Source organism: Sus scrofa, chromosome 2 (genome assembly GCF_054392235.1).
Source record: "Sus scrofa isolate SSC_HxYL_T2T_F1_AM1 chromosome 2, Sscrofa_HxYL_maternal_Yorkshire_Landrace_v2.0, whole genome shotgun sequence".
NCBI classification, from domain to species: domain Eukaryota; kingdom Metazoa; phylum Chordata; class Mammalia; order Artiodactyla; family Suidae; genus Sus; species Sus scrofa.
Window position 1 is genome coordinate 84,827,669 of NC_139384.1, and position 22,928 is coordinate 84,850,596.

Genomic DNA, 22,928 nt, shown 5'->3' on the forward strand with positions numbered 1-22,928 from the left:
GGTGAATGGGAGGCTGAGGGTTTCACAACAAAGAGATGGGACAGCACTTATGCAAAGTGTAAAGCTTTACAGATGCCACAGGTCCACATATGGGGAACGGGAGAGCAGACACTGGACAGCCCAGAGCCCCAGGCTTGGGCCCAGGACAAAGGACACACCATTCACAGAAGCGATGTGTTCAAAAAGATGACAGACATTGCCAAGTCAGGCTAGACAATAGTTTATACACATCCATGTCAGGTACGGTGCCACGCCGCACCTGTGGGGCTTCAATTCATTTACAAGAGTTTTGTCACAGCACCTGCCAGGGGTCCAGGGCACAACCAGGCTTTCCCTGTGCAGGTCATCACATCACAATAATGCTTTATTAAAGGGCAGATTAATATGCAGCTTTTGGGGAAGATTTTTACAAATATCAAAAAGAACTAATCAAGCATCCTATATAAAACTTTCCAAACCTCCAGGGAGGTCTGTGAAGCAGGACAAAGTGCTCTTTACAATAGGAATCAGGACTTTCAAGTATCTGAGAATACCCTAACCATTCTACATACATACACAGGCCAGTCCTGGTGCTCAGGAAGGGCCGAGTGAGCTGGAGGCCACAAGGCTCTCACTGGTGTCCATTGCCACAGACCCCCCAGCTCCAGAAGTGGTTCCACACGTGGCCTGGATGTCTGCAAGGCAAGAGAGGGAGGGACTTCAGCCACCGGCTGGCTGTCGGGGTGGGCAGCTAAGTGGGTGGTCCTGCTCCCTCACTAATGCTTAGGCTGTCCACCTCGTGCCTGTGTGCTTTCTGTAGCACTGTTCAGCAGACTTTACACTTGAACCTCCAGGTTTGCCCATGGCAAAGATGAAGAAAGTGGGCAGCAAGGACCAGTGGTGTGCTGGAGCTCACACTGATGAGAATTGCTGGTCTTGGGCTCCCTGCCCCTGGGTAAGCTGGGTTCAGAGGCTTCCCCTCAGTACTGCTGGTTACCCAACCCTTTGGACCCTCCCTCCCTGACAAAGCTCGTCACCACCAACTTTCGGGTCTTTAGTTTCTTACACGTAGCTTTCAGACCAGGGCAAATGCTCTGCCCAAACTAACATCAGACCAGCCTGCCCTGGCCTTCCAGGGCCTCCTCACTCAGTCCTCATTAGTCACAAGAGGCAAGTGGGGGAGTAGCAGTACCCGCTCTTCCCTCTCCTGCCAGCTTAAAGGAAAAGAGGGTTTGGGACCCTTCTCACCCCCAACATCTGAGATGTCCATGATCACACAGTCGCCTTCCTCCTCCTCCTCCTCCTCTGTGTCTGCTTGGAAGCCGTCTAGGTCTCCAGCTCCGACCTGAACAGACAAGGGTGCACAGCCATCAGCAGCAGGTGGGGACGGTGTGACCCTCCCAACACCCGCCTCTATACACCTGACCTCTTCTACCCATTTTGGCAACAAAATTTGAGGAGTTTGTTTGAAAGGTTATGATCAAAGGAAACCTTGGGGATGCTTGTCTCAAATGAACTAATTATGTTCAGATGTCTGAAAACTATGCCCATCGTTATTTACCTTACTAAAAAAGTGGCTTATTTATTGTTTTGTTGTTGTTTGTTTGCTGTCTAGGGCTGCACCCACAGCATGTGGCAGTTCCCAGGCTAGGGGTCAAATCAGAGGAACAGCTACTGGCCTACACCTCAGCAACTCGGGATCCGAGCCGAGTCTGCAGCCTGCACCACAGCTCACGGCAATGCTGGATCCTTAACCTACTGAGCGAAGCCAGGGATTGAACCCATATCCTCATGGATACCAGTCGGATTCGTTTCCACTATGCCACAATGGGAACTCATGTTTGTTTATGGTTTTTGAATTAGAATTCTGTGTTTCTGGTTTGGTTTGAAAGAGATTGATAAGGCACACACCTTCTCTGAATTATTGTTTGGAATAAGTGGTTGAGAAGTTAATTGGTCAATGTTTTCTTCTCTGCCCAACAGCTTAGTCCCCTCTGCCTGAAGCTTGCTAATTCTTTAATTTAATTTATGCTCAGGCCAGTTTGGCCCATGAGGATGCCACTTGCACCGTGTGGTCAGAGGTCAGGAGGGGCAGGAAGTCCTCTACTGAGGGTAGAATTTCCAATGACATCCCCAAGCTGTTTTTTGGTTTTTGTTTTTTTAGGGCCACATCCACAGCATATGGAGATTCCCAGGCCAGGGGTCAAATCGAAGCTGCAGCTGCCAGCCTACACCATAGCCATGGCAACACTAGATCTGAGCCACATCCACAACCTACACTGCAGCTTCCAACGCGAGATCCTTAACCCACTGAGCAAGGCCAGGGACCGAACATGCATTCTCATGGATACTAGTAGGGTTCTTTACCCACCGAATCACAATGAGAATTCCTCCCAAGCTGTTTTCACTGGCTTTCACCAGAGGGAACAGGGACAGAATGTGTAAAGTAATGGAACCAACTTTACACACTGACCATCCTCACAAACACTCTGTACATGAACAAAGAACTAGCAGAGGTTGTGGTGCTAGGCTATGTCTCAAAACACTTCTGGAATTTCCTCTGCAAAGAAAACTCCCTTTGCCTTTAAGGGATGACAGCACTAGGAGACCATCTGCTTTGCACCTGGGCTGCCTGGCCTGGCCGGCAAACTGGGCTCACACCCACAGCCCCCAGTTCTAGCATAGGAGCTCGGCACTGGGTCCTCAGGCTGGGAGCCACTGAGGCAGGAATGGCCCCGAATCACTGAGAGGACGCTGCAGGCAGTTTCTACCTGAAACAGGTAGAACTGACTGGCCCAGAGCAGAGAGAGCAGCTCTCAACCACACTGACCTAGAGGTTTGGGTTGGGGGAGCAACAGGACAGACACACGGATGGATCTCTTTACGGGCCTCCCTGTCCCTGGGGACTGAGTCCCTAGTCCCTCCGTGCTGAGAGCTATCAGCAGCTTGTTGCAATGGGACAGCTCCACTTGCTGCTGTTGCTACCACAGGCAGAGGGTGCAAAGCTGCAGAGAGAGCCTCAGGAGTTAGGGAGACACTTAACAACCACAAAGAACTGAGACTGGATAACACTGTTGTCCTTTTGATCACAGGATACTTTTGGCTGGAAGAGGCAAACAGAGCCCCTCCCCATTTAAAAATAAAAGCAAAGCCAAAAAGCTGAGTCACCATGGGAGCACACATAACTTGGTGGCAGAACTGGCACCTAACATCCGCTTGTCTGCCTCACTAGATCATGGTACCTTGTAAGCACATTTGAACTCTGAATGAAAATATTAAAAAATTCCCACAAATAAAAAAAAAGCCCAACCCCATCTAAAACATTCACATACATTTAGTTTGGCAACAATTATCCCCAAGGATGTGGAAGTATCAGTTAGTGGCTTTACCAAAATGCAAAGGGAAGCATCCTGCCTGCTCCCAGGCCCCTAATCCTGCCTTCAGAAAGCTGTACCTGTGACCCCCGTTTGACCCAGGTGCTGTGCGGCAGCAGGCTTGCTCCATGCACACCCAGAGCTATCTTCCCATGTGCCCTTCTGGAACAACCAGAATCTTGGTGGTGGTGGTCAAGGTCTTGTTGCCCTGGCTTCTCTTGCAGCTGGGGGGGGGCTGTGCCAGAGCTTTCTGGCTGGAAAGACAGAGGTGGAAGTCTGCTTCCCCTTCCAGCTAAACAAGGGTGCTCCCCTGGGAGGGCTTGGCTATCCTTGTCCTGCTGCCTGGAGGTGCAGCAGCCATTCTGCGACCAGGAGGACAAGGCCATAAACTAAAGCAGGAGGGAGTCGGATACAGGGGGAGCCTGGCCCTGGACAACAGTGTTTATATGCTCAGGACATGTTGCTAGAGACAAACCCCATGCATTTAAGGGGACACAGGGGGGTTTGTACCTGAAGCCCACAGTCCTAGGTGACCAAGTATTGTGACAAGCAGGGGGGTCCCACCTCAAGCCCTGACAGAACAGCAAGGATGACCCCCACCACTCCAAGAACCAGTGCTGAGCTTCTCTTCCCTTGAGCCACTGTGCTCTCTATGGTGTGGTCCTGGGGCCCTTCCCATGGGATTCCGAGAAGGGGCTTTTCAAACAGACTTTAGCACCTACCCTCAGACCCACTGAATGAGAACTACTAGGGCCGGCACACCCAGAACTGTGAAGGTTTTAACCTCTTCTCTGAGTCATGCTTATGCCTAGAACAGTTAGGCTCCCAGGTGCAGCAGTGAAGGCCCAAGCCCAGGCTGGGGTGCAACTCACTGGTTGTGTAGCCTTCGGTGAGTTCTCACCACACTGACTGATGTTCACAAGTGTCTCATGGGATAAAACGCCACATTTCACTGACTCACAAATCAACCCCTCTCACCCGGGGAAGAGGCACCCAATTTATTTGGGGAGTATTTTCTCTCTCCTGGTGGCTCTGTAAACAACAAGGCACCAGTGAAATGTAAGGATCCATGTCAAGTACCTCACGTGAGGAATCAGTTCATGTGGACTAAATCGCCATTTTCCATGTGGACAAACACAGGTCATGAAAACACATGAGGACGAGCAGCACCAAGAGAACCGCTGTGTCCCTCATACGAGAACCTGAAGGGGGACTCATGGGGGCAGGAGCCCGAGAACTCTGCCTAGACAAAGGGCTGGGTGTCTTCCAGCCCTGGCCATTTTAAACTCCTCCCCAGCTGGTTTCAATGGAGTAGCCACACTTGCAGTCCCTTTAAGACCATCTGGAGCACAGCTTCAACACATAACAGACCATCTTGGGTGGAGGCCCAGTGAGGAAATTGCTTGTGGGGTTGGGATCACTGACTCCTAACCAGGTGGGTTCCCCCTACCCCATACCAAGCCCTGCCCACAGGCTTCACAGGGACAAGGTCTGAGGAGTGACAGGAACAGCCAACCCGACCACACCAGACTGTTCTGAGAGTCCTTCCTGCTGTGACAGTTGAGGAAGATTTCCAACGCATCAGAGATAGCTGTCGTGGGCCGCAGGGAGAAGGCTAGACCCCAAACTAGGGGCCGTTCCTCCTGCCTCATCCCAGTGGCCATGCAACGACCAATGTCAGGGAGCAGGCAGAGGAGCTGGGCCGAGGGGGTGCACACTCTGGCTCCCCTTTTTCAGTCACCACCCATTCCTCAGCAGCAGCTCCGGGAATGGCAGCGCCCTCCTGAGGAGGGCCCTGGATGTGAGCAGGGGATCTACCTCTCACTGCACCTGTCTCATGCTTCTAAAACTGAATTTCCCCAAATCCTAGCTCTGTGAGATGCCTGCCTAAAACGAGGACACAGTGCTCACACCATACCCAGGTTTCTAGTAAGAATAGGTATGAGATGAACTCACTTACATCCGTATTCCAGTAAGAAAAAGAACAATCAGGGAGTTCCCATCGTGGCTCAGCAGTAACAAATCTGACTAGCATCCACAAAGACACAGGCTCAATCCCTGGCCTCGGTCAGTGGGTTGAGAATCCAGCGTTACCATGAGCTGTGGTTGTAGACTGCAGACACGACTTGGATCTGGCGTTGCTGCAGCATAGGCCAGCAGCTACAGCTCCGATCTGACCCCTAGCCTGGGAACCTCCATATGTCGCAATCAAATATTAACCAAGGTTGAGGCTGGGGCCCCTGCCTCTGGATATAGGCAACACTGGTGACTTCACTCTGCGGACCAGTGTCTGTCTCTCAGGAAGCCTGCCCACCTCCAGGCGGGGCCATGCCCTCCCTCTTCCATGTGCTGTCAGTCTGCAACTATGCAACTGTTTGCTTCATGGACCCCTGTCTCTTGTCTCCCATTTGCTCATCAACTGTCTATGAGGCCTAGCAGGGTACCTGGTGCAGAATAAGCTCTTAGTAACTATGTTAAATGGATGCAAAAACTAAAAGCTGCCGTATGGAACATTATTCAGTGCTAAAAAGAAATGAGCTATCAAGCCATGAAAAGACAGGGAGAAAGCTTAAATGCACATTAATAAGTTAAAGAAGCTAATCTGAAAAGGCTATATACTGCATGATACTAACTATAGGACATTCTGGAAAAAGCAAAACTATGGAGACTACTAAAGGATCAGGGGCTGCCAGGGGCTGGAGGGAGGGAAGGATGAAAGGGTGGGGCACAAAGGATTTTTAGGGCCATGCCCTATTCTGTATGACACTGTAATGGTGGAAATGTGTCCTTAAATATGTGACCAAACTCAGAATGCACAACACCAAGAGTGAGTCCTGAAGTAAATGGTGGGGTCTGGGACAGTGATGTGTCCACAAAGGCTCACTGGTTTTAATGGATGCACACCTCTGGTTAGAGATGCTAACAGTGGGGGAAGCTGGGCATGGGAGGGGGGACATATGGGAAATCTCTGTACCTTCCCCTCAGTTTTGTCACCTCAATTTTGCTGTAAATCTAAAACTGCTTTAAAAAGAAAGTTCAGGAGTTCCCGCTGTGGCGCAGTGATTAACGAATCCGACTAGGAACCATGAGGTTGCGGGTTCGGTCCCTGCCCTTGCTCAGTGGGTTAACGATCCGGCGTTGCTGTGAGCTGTGGTGTAGGTTGCAGACGCGGCTCGGATCCTGCGTTGCTGTGGCTCTGGCGTAGGCCGGTGGCTACAGCTCCAATTGGACCCCTAGCCTGGGAACCTCCATATGCCGCGGGAGCGGCCCAGGAAATAGCAAAAAGACAAAAAAAAAAAAAAAAAGTTCAAATTAACAAAGCCGCTGCAGGGTCTCCCCAGCCCACTACTCACCTGCCCGTCGTGCCTACGCTTCTTCATGAACTGGGTGATGCACATGCTGCCCGCTGACTTCCTCTTCAGTGAGATGGGCATCCCCTGGCTGGGCCCTGGAGTGGGGACGCTGCCACTGTCCTCCCTGGTGGCCGAGGGCACTGTGGTAACATAACTCCACTGGCAGGGCACGGGCAGGTGCTCCTGGGCAAAGCTCTTCAGCACCTGTGGGTGGACGTACCAGCACATCCTGTAGTCAGGCCTCTTCTCATACACCGAGTTCTCAGAAATAATCCGCTTGAGCCTGGCCTTGGAGGGGATGGTAGTGTCCTCGCCGGCAGTGGGGGTCTGTGGGCGGGAAGGGCCGGGGCTTGGGGGGCTGGCGGAGGTGCGCTCAGGGCTGCTGGAGTCCTTGCTGAGCAGTCCTCGGCGGCAGCACTCCTGGAACTCCCGGATGATGACTTTGCTCCCATTCACGTTCCCATGCAGCAGCGGGAGCAGCTGGGCCAGGACTGGCGGGGAGAGGGGGACATGGGGGGTGTGAGACACAGGGAGAACAGGGATAAACACTGCATCCGGTACCTCAATCTGTCACTGAGTGAGGGACATGGTCAGCTTCGGGAAGCCTATTTTCCATCAGGTTTTACTGAGATATAATGGACACACAGCACTGTGTAAATTTAAGGTGAACAGCATAATGCCATGACTTATACACATCACGAAATAACCACTATGATAGGTTTAGTGTGGACTACCTTCTCCCAGCAGATTTAAGACACAGGAACTCGCTCCAGAAGAGATTCTGAGAAGCCAAAGCCTCACTAGGCAGGATTCGTTTGGATAAACTCACGCCTTAGTTCAGGCGCCCGTTTCCTTAGTAACAGTCATCACGTTCTCGTTCTGAGTGGCGGGCCCTCTCTGGCTTTGAAGAGCTAGGGGTGCATGTGCCAGTTGCTGAAACGGGCTGACTGAAGTAGCCGCCTCACGCTGCACTCGTGAGAACCACAGAAACGACAGGTGTGCTCAGCAAGCACTGGCATTTGCTGTTTTTGTTGCTAAAGAACTTTTATTTTTATTTACTTTTTTGTCTTTTTGCCATTTCTTGGGCCGCTCCCACGGCATATGGGAGGTTCCCACGCTAGGGGTCTAATCGGAGCTGTAGCTGCCAGCCTACGCCAGAGCCACAGCAATGCAGGATCCGAGCCAAGTCTGTGACCTACACCACAGCTCACGGCAACGCCGGATCATTAACCCACTGAGCAAGGGCAGGGACCGAACCTGCGACCTCATGGTTCCTAGTCAGATTCGTTAACCACTGCGCCACGACGGGAACTCCTTAAAGAACTTTTAAATTACCACTCTACTTGCCTAAGAAGACTCCTGCATCCAGCCTGGGAAGTACCTGGGCCTTGGAGCAGGTGGAAGCCCAACCCCCCACCCTGCCCAGAGCTGGCACTCACTCTGCTGGTCCCTCTTCTCCCTCTTGGAGGCCTTGGGCGTCTGCTCCTCCTCGGAAGGGACACTCTCCAGAAGGCAGGCTGTGAACTGCTGCAGCACCTTCAGATCAGCGCCACCATCCTTGTTGGATGCCCAGATGCAGCCGATCTTCACGGGCTGGAGGACGCGGAACCTCTTTCCTTTGGCCAGGAACTCGTCCCACTCCTTGGCCTTCAGTTTCTGGCGAACCTTGTGGTTCTCCGGGTCGGCACATTCCTTGTAGTTAGAGAGCAGAGACCCGCTCAGGGTCCTCACTCCCCCGCATCCCGACACCCTCGGCCCTGGCCTCTGGGGCTGGCAAAGCTATTTGCAGAGACAGGGCCAGTGCAGAAGGGCACCCGCTCAGCTCCCCAGGCTCACATCTAGTTGTCCCTCTTCCAAGCCCTGATAGGCGATGAAATGGGCAGAGAGCATTTTTAGATTGAATGACAAACGGTACTTTCACCCTTTCAGCGTCCTAGATGCATCTGCCCCTCTGGCCACCATTGGAGTGTCACAGGTATTTTTATTATCTTGCCAGTAAGCCTCGTAACGCCACTTTGGACTTTTTCTTTCTGGCCACAGTGTGCAACGGTTTGTCATGGGATCTCAGTTCCCAGACCAGAGGTTAAACCTGGGCTGCGGTGGCGAAAGCACCAGGTCCTAACCACTAGACCACCAGAGAACTTCACGGATTTTCTAGTTAACATGTGATCTTGGAGCTGAAATTGCCATTCTAGGCCTTTCCCACCCCAGACTAATGCCACTGTTTAAGACAGATACAGGCTGTAGACCCGACAAGACCTGTCTGCCTTGTTGGCTAGAAACATATGAAGAACACAGGCCCTTCAAGTCTGCCTCTGAGACAAAATCATTCCCCCAGTGGTGTTGAACCTGTCACGGTTTCCCCACTACCCATCACCATGATTTGGCAGGCCTTTGTAGCCCTAGAAAAGGCTCCCTCAAAAGCTCCACAATCTGGCAGACTCAGAAAGCTGCTGAGGGGGGCTGAGCCTCTGCGGCTGTCAGGAACGAGATCCATGTGCAATCAGCCTTGGGGTGAGCTGGGATCTATGTCACCACTCCCACAGCAGCAGCTATGAGCTCCACGCACCCATCACCTCCCGGCTCACTCCTCACCTCAGTTACCCCTTCATCCTCAGAAAGGTACCCATGGGGCACAAAGAAACCGTCGTCCTCATCTTCATCCTCTCCCACATCATCGTCATCATCCTCAAAAAGAGAAAAAGTACGTTCATAATGTGTGAAAGCAACAGGTGCTTCATTTAAAATTTTAATCTGTGAACATCTAAGAAAGAAAAAACCTTCTACTGCTTCGAGAGTCATTCCTATAGACGCCCTAAGGGACGAGTCAAAATCCCATTAACTAGTCCCATTGCGGGGGCAGAGGTGTTGGGCAGAACCCAGTAAGCAGGGCCCAGAGGTAAGGCAGAGGGAGTGGTGGGGACCTTGGTGAAGCAGGGAGCAGATGGGCCCATCTAGAAGTAGGTGGGCACTGCCCTGTATAAAGGTTTTCTAAAAGCAGCTGGAAATCCAGGTGTTAAGGACACTGAGAGGGAGTCCGCTCCAGGGCCATCGAGGTCCTCTGGTGGGAACCCACAAGTATTTCTGGCTGTACTCACCCCTTCGCTGTGGGAGAGGGACTCCCCTGGCTCCTCCTCTTCCCACTCTTCGTCACTGTCCACTTCATAGTCAAGGAGGTTCTAAGAAAACAAATACCCAATGGTTACTGTCGTCTTCAGGGTTGAAAGGGAAAGGCAGAGCAGAAAAGCCAGAACACTATGGGACCACAGGCCCAGCTGAAATGGCACAGAGAAGGAAGTGCAGAGGGTCCGGAGCAGCTGTCCGAATGCTCACCCTGTCCTGGGCCCAGGGGTCCCTCGGGTGGATGACCGTCGTCTTCTTGTTCCATGTCCCCCAGTATGCTGGTCGGTGATTCTCGGAAAACTGCAGGAGCTTCATCCTGCCAAACTTCCTCCTTTCGGGAACACCATCCACTTTGCCGCTCTCCACGATCACCACGTCACTGAGAAGAGAAGCATCTCTTTAGGAAGGCCCTCTATGTGCGTGCTCAGCCCTCACCAGAGTCCTTCCTCCCAGGGAAGCAGGCCATAAACACTACAGAGAGGGGTAGCATTGAAGCAGCAGCACCATCTGCCCCTAAAGCAGGCTAACATTTATTCCAGGGACATGACACAAGGAGGGAAAAACCCAATTGCTGAGTTGCTGCCCCATAGCAAATATTCAAAAGTGGGGTTGTGGAGAACAAGTAAATCATCAACAGCCAGGGAAGCTGCTGTCCTGGGAGAGCCTGGAAGCAGGACAGGCAGCTTGCACTCCGAAGCTGTGGCTTTCTGCAAGGCCACTATGCCTGAGAGGCTTTGGAGGCTCACAGGAAGCCCGAAGAGAGGTCTGATGAAACACCCAAGTCTGAGGCCTGAGGCCTGGGAGGGAGGTGACGAGCCAAGGCCACAGGACTCAGCAGCAATCAGAACCTAGGGCTCTGACCAATGGGCACACAGCAGTCTCCTGCAGCACTAACCTGTTAGAGAGGTCTGTGTTCCGGTTAGAAACCACTGTGGGTCCAGACCTCAGGGGCTGTCGGCCTTTCAGATCTTTCAGGAAGGAGAATTCACCACTCTGCTGCTGGAGGAGCTGGTCTAATTGATCACAGAGGTCTTGGTCGAAGGTGGTACGACAGCGAGGGGCGAGGACCATGTGCTCTTTAATTTCAAAAGGGGCAAACTTCCCACAGGAACCAGCCAGGGTCTGAAATGGAGAAGGGACATGATAGCGCAGGCTCAGCAGTGGCGAGGAGGAGCCACCAGACACGCAACCTAGTACTCTGCAGTCACCCGGGTCGGTAGGTCAAAGGAGAAGTGTTGTGATGCCATTTACTTGGGTTTCTAGAAAAGGCCTAGGAAGGTGACCAGCTTACCAGAGCCACACTATTACAGTACAAGATGACTGGACACAGAGCCAAAGCCTGCCATGAACCTGAAACATGGGTGTCTGTGTCCTAAGAATCATTCTCAGTAAACCCTGGTAGGTTTGAGTTCCTTTCTCCAAGCTCCTTCAGCATCGTGAATGTCTGTGTTCGTGGATCCCAAAGCTGGCAGCACAGGAGGACAACATAGGGGGTTAGGAGGAGAGCCTACGCCTCTGAGGTTGGGTGTAAGAAAGCCAGCCTTGCACCCCAGTGAGAAAATAATGGCTGAGGTTGGCATCCTCCACTGTGCGCTGGGTGGCAGGCTCATCCGGGGGCTGTTAAAAATCCCAATGCCCAAACCAGGCTTGTTGGATTCTCTGGGATGGGATCCAGGCCCCAGTGATTTTTTTGTTTTTTTTTTAAAGCTCCCTGGTGAGTCCCACATGCAGCTGAGATCAAGAAGCAACAGACTGTTCTCACAAACGGGTGCTGGGAACATCGGATATCCATGGGGGAAAATGCTAGGGCCACACTCCACACCATGGGCATAAGAATTCCAGCTAAGCTAAGGAATTAAGCATAAAAAACAAAACAAGCTAAAACAAAAAACCTGGACATAAATTAGAATGTGTTTATAATCATAGGATACAAAAAGCTTTCCATCCCAAAGCCATACTGCCATAAAAGAATAAAAATATTGACATTAAAATGAAAAATTTCTGGGAGTTCCCGTCATGGTGCAGTGGAAGTGAATTGGACTAGTATCCATGAGGACGCAGGTTCAACCCCTGGCTTTGCTCAGTGGGTCAAGGATCCTGCCTTGCCGTGAGCTGTGGCATAGGTTGGCAGCTGTAGCTCTGATTCATCCCCTAGCCTGGGACCTTCCATATGCCATGGGTGTGTCCCTAAATACCAAGAAAAAAAAAAATTTTTTTTTTTTTTGTGCTAAGTCAAAGGGCAAGTAATGGACTGAGGCAAAGTATGTGCAGTGTACCCCACCAAGAATGAAAACCTAGACTATATAAAATTCAGAGATCTGGGAAAAAAACCAGTCTTGTAGGAAAATGGGTAAGAAACAAATTGACCTGTCGCAGAAAAATAAATAGAATAACACAAAAAGATGTTCAACTGCACTGGGAATCAAGGAAAAACAAAGTGAAACAAAGATGTTTTCCCACCCATCAGGTTGGCACGGTTACAAGAAAACTCATCCTGTCTAGTGCTGGTAGCTGGCGGGCAGGGAGGACATATTTTCCTGCCCTGGAGGACTGGGACCTTCCTCTGGCATTTCCTGAGGGGAGGGCACTTGGACAATAACAAATACAACTCTGTGAACATGCATTCCGAGGACCCAGTGGCAAGACTACCTCTACAGAGGCATGTTGGTGACATTCACACCTCTCTGGAGAGGGGATCAACAGGGGAAGAGGGATATAAACCATGAACCACGTCACAAAACATTACACAGCAATGAAAAAGTATGAAGATGGGCCAACATGGTAAGAATCCAAGATACAGCTTAAGCGAACAGAGTGGTAACACAGTAAATTCATAACTGTCATGTACACAAATACACAAATATACAAAGGGATGTAAATGTCCAGAGAAAGATCTGGAAGGACACCCTTGCACTGGAGGAGGTGAGTTACCTCTGGAGGATGGAAGGAGGGGGATGAAGGGGTCTCTACTGGCAGGGGCTGGTTTAGAAGGTGACTGGATGGCAACAGGGGACACAGAATTATGTGCTGAATTCCAAGTGCTGTTTTATGCCTCCCATCTTAAGCAGAAACCCTCCAGCGTGAGGACCCCTCCTCTCTTACACCTTCCCACACAGCTCCCAGCAAAAACTATTCATGAAGCAACTTCTAAACACTTGGAAAATGATCCACTTTTTGCCTTTTCAAGGACACAGTGAATGACAAGACACTCAACCTCCTGACTCTACCAAAGATCAAAGCTCCCTGGGCAGGCAGAGACCCCTCTTGATGAAAGGGGAGCCAGTGGGTCAGAAGATGTCCTTTCATTTTTCAAAAGGAATAGCCTGAAAAAGACTAAAAGTAAAGCCAAAGAAAGCCAACTGCTCACCTTGGGGGCCTGTGGAGTCTTTGGTTTCTGAAAGAACCTTGTGATTTCAGCCTTCTCTGCTTTAATGCGCTGCAATATAAGAGAAGATGAGGACAAGGAAGAAACGAAGAGAATTGGGGGGGGGGCCTATGGCGTGCAGTGGCTTAATAGGGGATATCAGTTCCCAGACCAGAGTTGAACCCAGGCTGCAGCAGCAGCAAAAGCACCAAATCCTAACCACTAGGACACCAGGGAACTCCCAAGAGAAACTGTTTTAAAACATGCAGAAGCCTCTAGAACTGAACCCCAAGTTGAAAGCATTATTTTTGTTAGTTCTCAAAAACCATCAGCCCACAAGCAGGCAACCTCAAAATGTCAGAGCTGGTCTTGTGGCAGAAGGACCAGGGCATCCAGCCAGCAAGCTCATGACAGGCCGGCATGAGAAACAGCTTATTTACACACACGCATCAGTCCTTGGGGGCACTGGCTTCCCACCTCATGGACTCTTATCAGGCAGCAACCAGGTGGAAACCCCACTTCTCAACACACAGGAAGGTGCAAGTTCTGGAGGAAGATTCTACCTTTTCTTCTTCTTTCAACCGTTTCTCCTCTTCTTTTTTCCGCTTCTCCTCCAGCTTAGCCCTGTGAGACACTGAACTCAGTTTTAGGCAACCTGCACAGCCCGCGCATGGGGAAGTGTCCCTGGGAGACAGGGGATGGGCATTGGGAGAGGGAGGGGAGGCTGGGCTTGGGTCGGGGAAGGGGCAACACGCACTCCAGGGCCTCTTGGCGCTCCTTGCGCCGCTCCTCCTTGCGCCGCTGCTTCTCTGCCTTCTCCTTCTCATCCTTCTCTCGCTTCTCCCGCCGCTCCCTCTCCTTCAGTTCCTTCTCCTCCTCTTTCTTCTTTTTGGCCTCCTCCTTGGCCCGCTTGGCCTCCTCCCTCAGCTTCTCCTTCTCTTCCTTCTCAGCCCGGAGCTTTAGCTGCTTGCCCAGACGTTCCTTATCCTGCAACAGGGACAGGCAACAGCTTAGCCCTGCTGGTCAGTGCCCTTCCACAAAAGGGAAGTTTCAGTCCATGGTATTTTTTTCTGGGTGAGAAAGGGGATGAGGGTTAGGCCACATGGCTTCATGGGCAATTCAAAATAAGATGTGTTTACGGGAGCTCCTGTCGTAGCAGAAATGAATCCAACTAGGAACCATGAGGTTGTGGGTTCGAACCCTGGCCTCACTCAGTGGGTTAAGAATCTGGCGTTGCCGTGAGCTGTGGTGTAGGTCACAGACACGGCTCAGATCCTGCATTGTTCTGGCTGTGCTGTTGGCTGGCAGCTGTAACTCTGATTGGACCCCTAACCTGGGAACCTCCATATGCAATGGGTGTGGCCCTAAAAAAAAAAAAAAAAAAGACAACAGCCTTAAATGTGGGATATGGGTCAATTTTTACTTAATTAAAAAAGATTAAGTACCTCTGGGCTGCCTACCAGGATACCTGCTATTATGTCTCAACTGAATTTATTTGATGAGAACGCCATGGTGAAATAGACACACAAAACACCCACAGGTTTTGTCTCCCTACCTTCAAAACAAAAACATTTACAACCCCCTCCAAACTATTCCAGGTTTCTTTTCTTTCTTTTGAAATGGGAGAGTGGGATAAGGCAAGGATGGGGAGCTTGAGGAGTAAGTCTTAAAACACTGGGGAAAAATGAGAACACAAAAATTAAAAGCCAAAAAAAAAAAAAAACCTTTTTGAAATCTTTAAAACCATTTCTCAAATGAAAAAATTCTTTCTCTTTAGAACCATTTCTCAAAAAACAAACATTTCTCGGGATCTGAAAGATCAGATGTTAAGGAGTTCCCACTGTGGCTCAGCTGGTTATGAACTCCACTAGTATCCATGAGGAATGCAGGTGCGATCTGTGGCCTCAATCAACAGATTAAGGATCCAAGTTGCCATGAGCTGTGGTGTAGGCTGCAGATGTAGTTCCCAGACCCCTAGCCTGGGAACTTCCATATGCCTTGGATATAGCCCTAAAAAGAAAAAGGAAAAAAAAAAAAAAAAAAGATCAGATGTTAAGGAGGGACCAAAAGTGATCTCTGACTACAGTAGTGTCCTTTCATCACCAGCAGGAGGAAATAGCTGGTTTCTTAGATGTTCTTTAAAGCAGGAACGTTTCATTTTATTACCACATCAGATCTTCATTCCAAAGAATTCATATGTGGCCTGGGGCATTGAGTTATTATATAATCTTGAATTTATATGAAATAAGCTTCACCTCCCAGGTGGAAGGAATAATCTCCTAACACGGCAGGGGGTAATTTTCAAGGACCAAAATCATCAGAGGCGGGATTCCCACCTTTGGTAAGAGCCGGACAATGCAGTTTTCGGTCTGGACCTGTGCTTATCTCCTTGTCCCTAGAGAATATTCTACCCTCTGCCCTGATCAACCTTTGCTCCCTTTCTCAGAAGCTATGGAGGCATGCAGTTAGAAGTATGCGAACATTCTTGCCAAGTACCTTCCACACCTGATACATGGGATACTTGAAGAAGGGCTGGTCTGGACCAGTGCAGGTGGTAAGGAGTATCTCTGCTCCTAAGAGGACAGAAGGCTTCTGGAATCATGGGTAAATCAGATCTCTTCAGCCACACCCAAGTCCCACCCCATCCCTGTCCCCCAGGGGCCTATCTTTGAAATTCCAATGAAGAATGAGATAAATTCTAAAGAGCCACCAAAATCTGACCCACAAAAATTGAATACAGCCATATGGTAGATGGCGCAAGAAGCACCTAGTGAACTCACAGCTATCATTAACACCCCTTCCCTGAGCTGGCAGAGGGAAAAAGTCCAGGGCTTTCTCTGCCCTTCACCCAATAGAAAGACCCTTTCACTGCTGTGTGTGAAACGTGGTAACCCCCAGATAACAGAATCAAAGACTTGGCAGGGAACCATTAAACAATAATCACCCATCTGGCGTAGAGGCCACCAAGGTACAGCACCTGGGAAGGCGAGAACTTCAATCTATGCATAGGAGCCTGTGCAGGGAGTACTGAGCTCCTTGTGTATGTATCTTTTTAGGGCCACACCCACAGTACTTGGAAGTTCCCAGGCAAGGGCTCAAATCAGAGCTGTAGATGCCAGCTTACACCACAGTCACAGCAACGCCAGATCCAGGCCACATCTGCAACCTATACCACAGATCACAGCAATGCTAGATCCTTTAACCCACTGAGCAAGGTTAGGGAGCGAAGCCACGTCCTCATGGATGCTAATCAGGTTTGCTACCACTGAGCCAAAATGGGAACTCAGGACTGGGTTCTTTTTAAACTACAATGGAAGGGCCAGTAAGCTCAGAACGTGGTGCTAATGAACCACAATGGGATGCCCAACTACTATGACAGTAGTAACAAAAGCTTAGAAAAGACTTCATGCAAAGCCTTAGGATTCAGCAAAGCTAAAAATGATGCAATCCATAAGCATGGGACCCAGCTATGTAAACTGAAGCAAGAGTCAAAGTGATGGTCAGGACAGGCAGGCGAAAGTGAAAAATGGGCCAAAGAAGTGCAAACGGCTTTACTTCCTGTGTATTGCAAAAAGCACAACAGAACTATTTCAGGGGAAACGTCTTACTCTTTGAAGTCTCATCTTGTTCTTCTCCGCGGATCCTTTGACCAATTTCTTACTCATCTGAAAGGAAAGACACTGATCTGTAAACACAGATTGTTTCAACTACTTTAACATGTCTAATTCATCACATAGTACTTGGGAAGGGGAAGGAGGAAACACTATGTAAATGACAACAAAGAAAACTTCCAGGTGACCAGTTTTCACCAAACAAGACCAAAACATCTTATTTGGGTCATGAACTCTAATGATTGAGCACACACCTGCATCTGGAGATAAAAGAGGAGACCAGGAAGCAGATAACGAAAACAGGAGGCAGAGAAGCAAAAAGGAGGCTACGCTTGAAAATAAAGCAAAGGCCAGCGGCTCTGGCATCAGGAGGACAACACAGATTGGTAGGTCTGCAGCCAACTGGAGAGGACATGGTCTTACAGGCTCGAAGCCCAACACTAGGCCCCTTCTGATTTTCCCAAGAGAGGCTGACAGTGGGAATTTTCTCTGAAGTATAAGTACAAGCACTTACAAAATTGTACTTCCCAGTTTTTTTTTTTTTTGCATTATTTTATTACTCAATGGATTGTTATTACATTTATAGTGGCACAACGATCACAACCAAATTTTATAGCATTTCCATTCCAAACCCTCAGTGCATGCCTCCACTCAACCTGTCTCATCCATTTTCTTTTTTTAAACAAGTTGAAGGTCTGTGGCAACACTGAATCCACTAAGTCTATCAGTACCATTTTCTCATCAACATTTGCTCCCTTTGTGTTTCTGTGTCACATTTTGGCAATTCTCACAACACTTCAAAGTTTTTCCTCATTATATTGTTATGGATCTGTGGTCAATAATCTGTTATGTTACTGTTGCAAAGATTACAACTTGCAAAAGGCTCAGACGACAGCGTTTCTTTGCAATAAAGCCTTTTTTAAAATTTTTATTTATTTTTTTTGTATTTTTGCTATTTCTTTGGGCCACTCCTGCGGCATATGGAAGTTCCCAGGCTAGGGGTTTAATCGGAGCTGTAGCCGCCAGCCTACTCCAGAGCCACAGCAACGCGGGATCTGAGCCTCGTCTGCAACCTACACCACAGCTCCCGGCAACGCCGGATCGTTAACCCACTGAACAAGGGCAAGGACTGAACCCGCAACCTCATGGTTCCTAATCGGATTCATTAACCACTGCGCCGCGACGGGAACTCCAATAAAGCCTTTTTAAATTAAGGTATGGACTTTTTTTAGACATAATGCTAGTGCACACCTAACAGACTACCATATAGTGTAAAATAACTTACATGCATTGGGAAACCAAAAGACCTGTATGACTCGCTTTATTATGATATTCGCTTTATTGTGCGGGTCTGGAACCAAACCCATACTATCGCCTAAGTTTGCCTGTAATGTCTAAAAATCAACACCATGTGAATCAAGTTAAGACATGTCCATGAGCTGGATTCCCATGAGCCACCAATTAGTACTCTCTGCCCAGCACAGCTGTGCGTCTTAGACCATGGAGGGAACACCCAGGAAAAGAGGTCAGCTTGCCAGAGGTGGCAATCTGGTCTAGAATCCCATGTTCCAGAGCACAGCACCCTATCGCTCTGTTTCAAACTGAGCGTGGGCTAACAAGGACTGACCAAGACACATAGTTGGACTTCCTTGTCATGCTGGCCAAATAGTCCCAGGTAGGAATCTGCACAAGGAGTCCAGACTCCTGGCCTAAGCTATCTCCAGAGCAGGGAAGTCAGGCAATGAAACCATTTGTTACATGGAAAAGCAATGGGGAGAATGGGAGAATTCAGGCTGAAAGAAATAACCGCCTGGGCTCATTTTAGACTCCAGGAGGCAGCCAAAAAAAAAAAGGGCAAAGTTGAGATGAAAAAACCAAAAGCCCATCTCTCTTTAAATGGACATACTGACAAAACAATGTAAAAACAGTGATTTTGCTATCTGGGAAAGCTTCGACCAGACTAAGACCAATTGAAACAAAGATTTCATCCTTTGGACTCAGGACATGCTAAATTCTTTCTGAACTAAACCCTCCCTCAAGAGAGGGCCAAACAGGATCATGAAAGCCATGTGAGAGGAGTTCCTGATGTGGCTCAGTGGAAACAAATCCGATTAGTATCCATGAGGATGCAGGTTTGATCTCTGGCCTCGCCCAGTGGGTTGGTGATCTGGCATTGCAGTGAGTTGTGGCGTAGGTTGCAGACGCAGCTTGGATCCTACATTGCTGTGGCTGTCGTGTAGGGTGGCAGCTCCAACTCCTATTTGACCCCTAGCCTGGGAACTTCCATGTGTTGCAGGTGTGGCCCTAAAAAGCAAAAAGAAAAAGAAAAAGAAAGCAAGCCATGAGACTGGCAGAGCGCTTAACCCTGTCTCAATGAGGAGGTGCCCAGAGAAATGCCAGCTACCAAAGCAGTCTTACCAAGTGCTTAAGAAAAAGCATCTGTGGGCGTTCCCGTCATGGCGCAGTGGTTAACGAATCCGACTAGGAACCATGAGGTTGCGGGTTCCGTCCCTGCCCTTGCTCAGTGGGTTAACGATCTGGCGTTGCTGTGAGCTGTGGTGTAGGTTGCAGACGCGGCTCAGATCCTGCATTGCTGTGGCTCTGGCATAGGCCAGTGGCTACAGCTCCAATTAGACCCCTAGCCTGGGAACCTCCATGTGCCGCGGAAGCGGCCCAAAGAAATAGCAAAAAAGACAAAAAAAAAAAAAAGAAAAAGCATCTGTGGAGTTCTCGTCGTGGCTCAGTGGTTAACGAATCTGACTAGGAACCTTGAGGTTGCGGGTTCCATCCCTGGCCTTGCTCAGTGAGTTAAGGATCCGGCATTGCCGTGAGCTGTGGTGTAGTTTGCAGACTCGGCTCGGATCCCGTGTTGCTGTTGTTCTGGCGATCCCTAGCCTGGGAACCTCCATATGCCGTGGGAGTGGCCCAAGAAACGGCAAAAAGACAAAAGACCAAAAAAAAAAAAAAAAAAAAAAAAAAAGAAAGAAAGAAAGAAGTAAAAAGAAAAGGCATCTGCCTCTCCAGAATCCACTTTGCCTGCCAAGCCTGTGGACTTCACCCCTACAATGAATGATTCAACAGCAGGATTTGTAAGGTGCTGTATCTGGGATTGCCAGGCTACTATAGGAGAGTATCTGGGTAGGAAGACACATTTGTTCAATCTTGCCCAGAGTTGTTGAATTTCAGCAGCAGAATCATGATGTGCCTTTCACAACTGTCCCCTTTGCTATGTGTCCAAGGACAAGAGTTGACATGACTACCAAGAGCTGGCTTAATGATATCCAATAACCAGAGCAACTATGATTTAATTTAAACCTAGTATCTCTACTGCTTTACTAGACATTTGGATAGACTTTACTGAACAGATATAATTATATCTTCTTGACATTTGGCCCAAGTATTTATAGAACTCTCTCAAAATAGAGGCCACACATTTTACCTATGTGGAACTCAGCTACCAAAAAGAAGGTCCAGAATGAAATTGAAACACACATATCAGAGTTCCCTTTGTGGCTCAGTGGTTAACGAACCTGACTAGGATCCACGACGATTCGGGTTCGATCCCTGGCCTTGCTCAGTAGGTTAAGGATCCAGCATTGCCATGAGCTGCAGTGTAGGTCACAGACGTGGCTCAGATCTGGCATTGCTGTGGCTGTGGTGGAGGCCAGCGGCTGTAGCTCCGATTCGACCCCTAGCCTGGGAACTTCCACATGCCGAGGGAGCAGCCCTAAAAAGCCAAAAAAAAACCAACCCCAAAAAACCAAAACCACACACACATCAACTACCCCAAAGAGTCAAGGCAGATATAACCACTCAGTACAGTAAAACTCCTGCTCATTATTCAGGGGAATCTGAGAGCCCACCCACTCTGTGGTACATAAGGAGGTCTAATTTCTGAGTGCAGAGCTTATAGCAAGCAGCAACTGAGGTGAGGAAAGGCGGCTGGGCTCCACAACAGGTAGAAATCTGACAGCAGGGGAGAGGAGGTGGACCAGTCACTTGGGGATTTTTTTTGCCCCAGCAGGCAAAAACTGACACACCCACTCCTATGAGCCTACCATTCTACTTAACAGCCCAGGGGAGTTCATGACAATAAACGTTTGTCAAGGCTAAGAGTTAAGAGAGGAGGGAAACATCTGTCAATGAGAATGACTGGCTAACTGCAGTATATCCACACCTCTGCACCATCAGTATGTAACAGCTAAAGGTAAAAAAATAGCTAAGGCACCTTGGAATGAAACAGAAACATATTTACAACACATTACTCATCTAAGGAAAAAAAACGATACTGTGTATTCCTAGGGGGCCCTAGTATACACACCACATAGAGAAACCTAAGATGACAAGAGTGGGAATTCTCACTGTGGCACAACAGGATCAGGGAAGTCAGCAAGATCAGTGGAATCTCTGGAGCACTGGGACATAGGTTCGATCCCTGGCCCAGAACAGTGGGTTAAGGATATGGCACAGTTCCGGCTGAAATCTGATCCCTGGCCAGAGAACTTCACATGGAACAGGGCAGCAAAAAAAAAAAAAAAAAAAAAAAGATGATAGACAATACTGAGAACCTGGGAGACAGAAAAAAAGTCTATAGGGGTTGTAAAGAAATGTTTCAATGTTTTTTGGTTTTTTTGTCTTTTTTAGGGCCGAAACCAAGGCATATGGAGATTCCTAGGCTAAGGGTCTAATCCAAGCAGTTGCTGCCGGCCTATGCCAGAGCCACAGCAATGCCAGATCCAAGCTGTGTCTTTGACCTACACCACAGCTCACAGCAACGCTGGATGAGCAAACCCACAACCTCATGGTTCCTAGTTGAATTCGTTTCCACTGTGCCACAATGGGAACACCTGTTTGTTTGGGTTTTTTTTTTTGTTTTAACCTAGGTGGTAAACAGCTCTGATCCTAAATGGCAACTCCGGCTAGTCAAGAGACCTCGGATTATCTAAAAGAGGTGTTCCTAAATTACTTTTCAAGGAGAGACTCTCTAGATGCCTGGGAGTACTTTACAAAACAAAACAAAATAAAGGTCTCTCAAGGGACGATATCAGGCTCTATGGGAAGGGACAGCAGGATCTGCCTTTTAACAAGATCTCCTATAGAAAAAACCAACGCACATACCAGAGGACCAGCAAATGCTTAGGGGTTCCAAATACAGAGATTATTATGGCACTCAATCCAGGACTAACTGAGCCTACTAAGAACCACATACAAGGCATAACAATAGGAAACAATCTGTAAGCCCTCAAGGAGTTTCTGCCTACAGACTGGAATGGAGGAGGCCATAGAGAGTGGAAAAAGGAAAAACGAAAGTATTTTCCACAGTAAGCAGAGTAAGGAAAAACTTGGGTACCACATAGGGAAAGGTATTATGTACCAACCAACCAACCAGGAAACCCAGCACTCCTGAAAGATGGAGATAAGTTAGAAAGCTGAGTGTTTGAGGCTGGAGGCAGTCTCACCCTCATAGCATTCACAGGCTCCTGGTGGCCACTTCATTTTATTCTCATATCTGGTACTGCCTGGCATCGGGGGGCCCTACTCCCATCCGGTAGGTGATTTCCTGCTACAGACTCTGGGGGGCCTGAAGGCTCCACCATCTGCAGTGTGAATTATTTACAGAGATATGTTCTGTCTTCTAGACTATCTCAAAACTCCAAGCCTGGAATTCACATTGTGGCTCATTGGGTTAAAGACCTGATGTTGTCTCCGTGAGGATGTAGATTTGACGCCTGGCCTCGCTCAGCAGGTAAGGATCTGCAGTGACCCATGGCTGTGGCGTAGACTGCAGCTGAAGCTCTGATTTGAACCCTAGCTGGGAAACCTCCACATATCACAGGTGCAGCTGTAAAAAACCAAAACAAAACAAAAAAACAAGGAGTTCCCGTCGTGGCTCAGCAGAAATCAATCTGACTAGGAACCATGAGGTTGTAGGTTTGATCCCTGGCCTCGCTCAGTGGGTTAAGGATCCGGCATTGCCATGAGCAGTGGTACAGGTCGCAGATGTGGCTCAGTTCTGGTGTTGCTGTGGCGTAGGCCAGCGACTACGGCTCCAATTAGATCCCTAGCCTGGTAACCTCCACATGCCTCAGGTGTGGGCCTAAAAAAAAAAGACAAAAGACAACAA

The 22,928-nt window shown here is 49.0% G+C and overlaps 1 protein-coding gene across 1 annotated transcript in view; it reads right to left on the reverse strand.

Moving 5' to 3' along the window:
• Positions 1-204: 204 nt before the first annotated feature.
• The window catches only part of CHAF1A (chromatin assembly factor 1 subunit A), a 31,070-nt gene continuing 8,346 nt past the window's right edge, over positions 205-22,928 (reverse strand). The window contains exons 4-15 of the mRNA XM_003123068.5: positions 16,802-16,858; positions 13,951-14,180; positions 13,757-13,817; positions 13,197-13,265; positions 10,725-10,951; positions 10,040-10,208; positions 9,805-9,885; positions 9,302-9,394; positions 8,146-8,398; positions 6,707-7,197; positions 1,228-1,324; positions 205-674 (exon numbers count right to left, since the gene is read on the reverse strand). Coding sequence (XP_003123116.3) covers positions 574-674; positions 1,228-1,324; positions 6,707-7,197; positions 8,146-8,398; positions 9,302-9,394; positions 9,805-9,885; positions 10,040-10,208; positions 10,725-10,951; positions 13,197-13,265; positions 13,757-13,817; positions 13,951-14,180; positions 16,802-16,858 — 1,929 coding nt within the window. The 3' untranslated portion in view covers positions 205-573. The remainder of the gene's footprint in view (positions 675-1,227; positions 1,325-6,706; positions 7,198-8,145; positions 8,399-9,301; positions 9,395-9,804; positions 9,886-10,039; positions 10,209-10,724; positions 10,952-13,196; positions 13,266-13,756; positions 13,818-13,950; positions 14,181-16,801; positions 16,859-22,928) is intronic.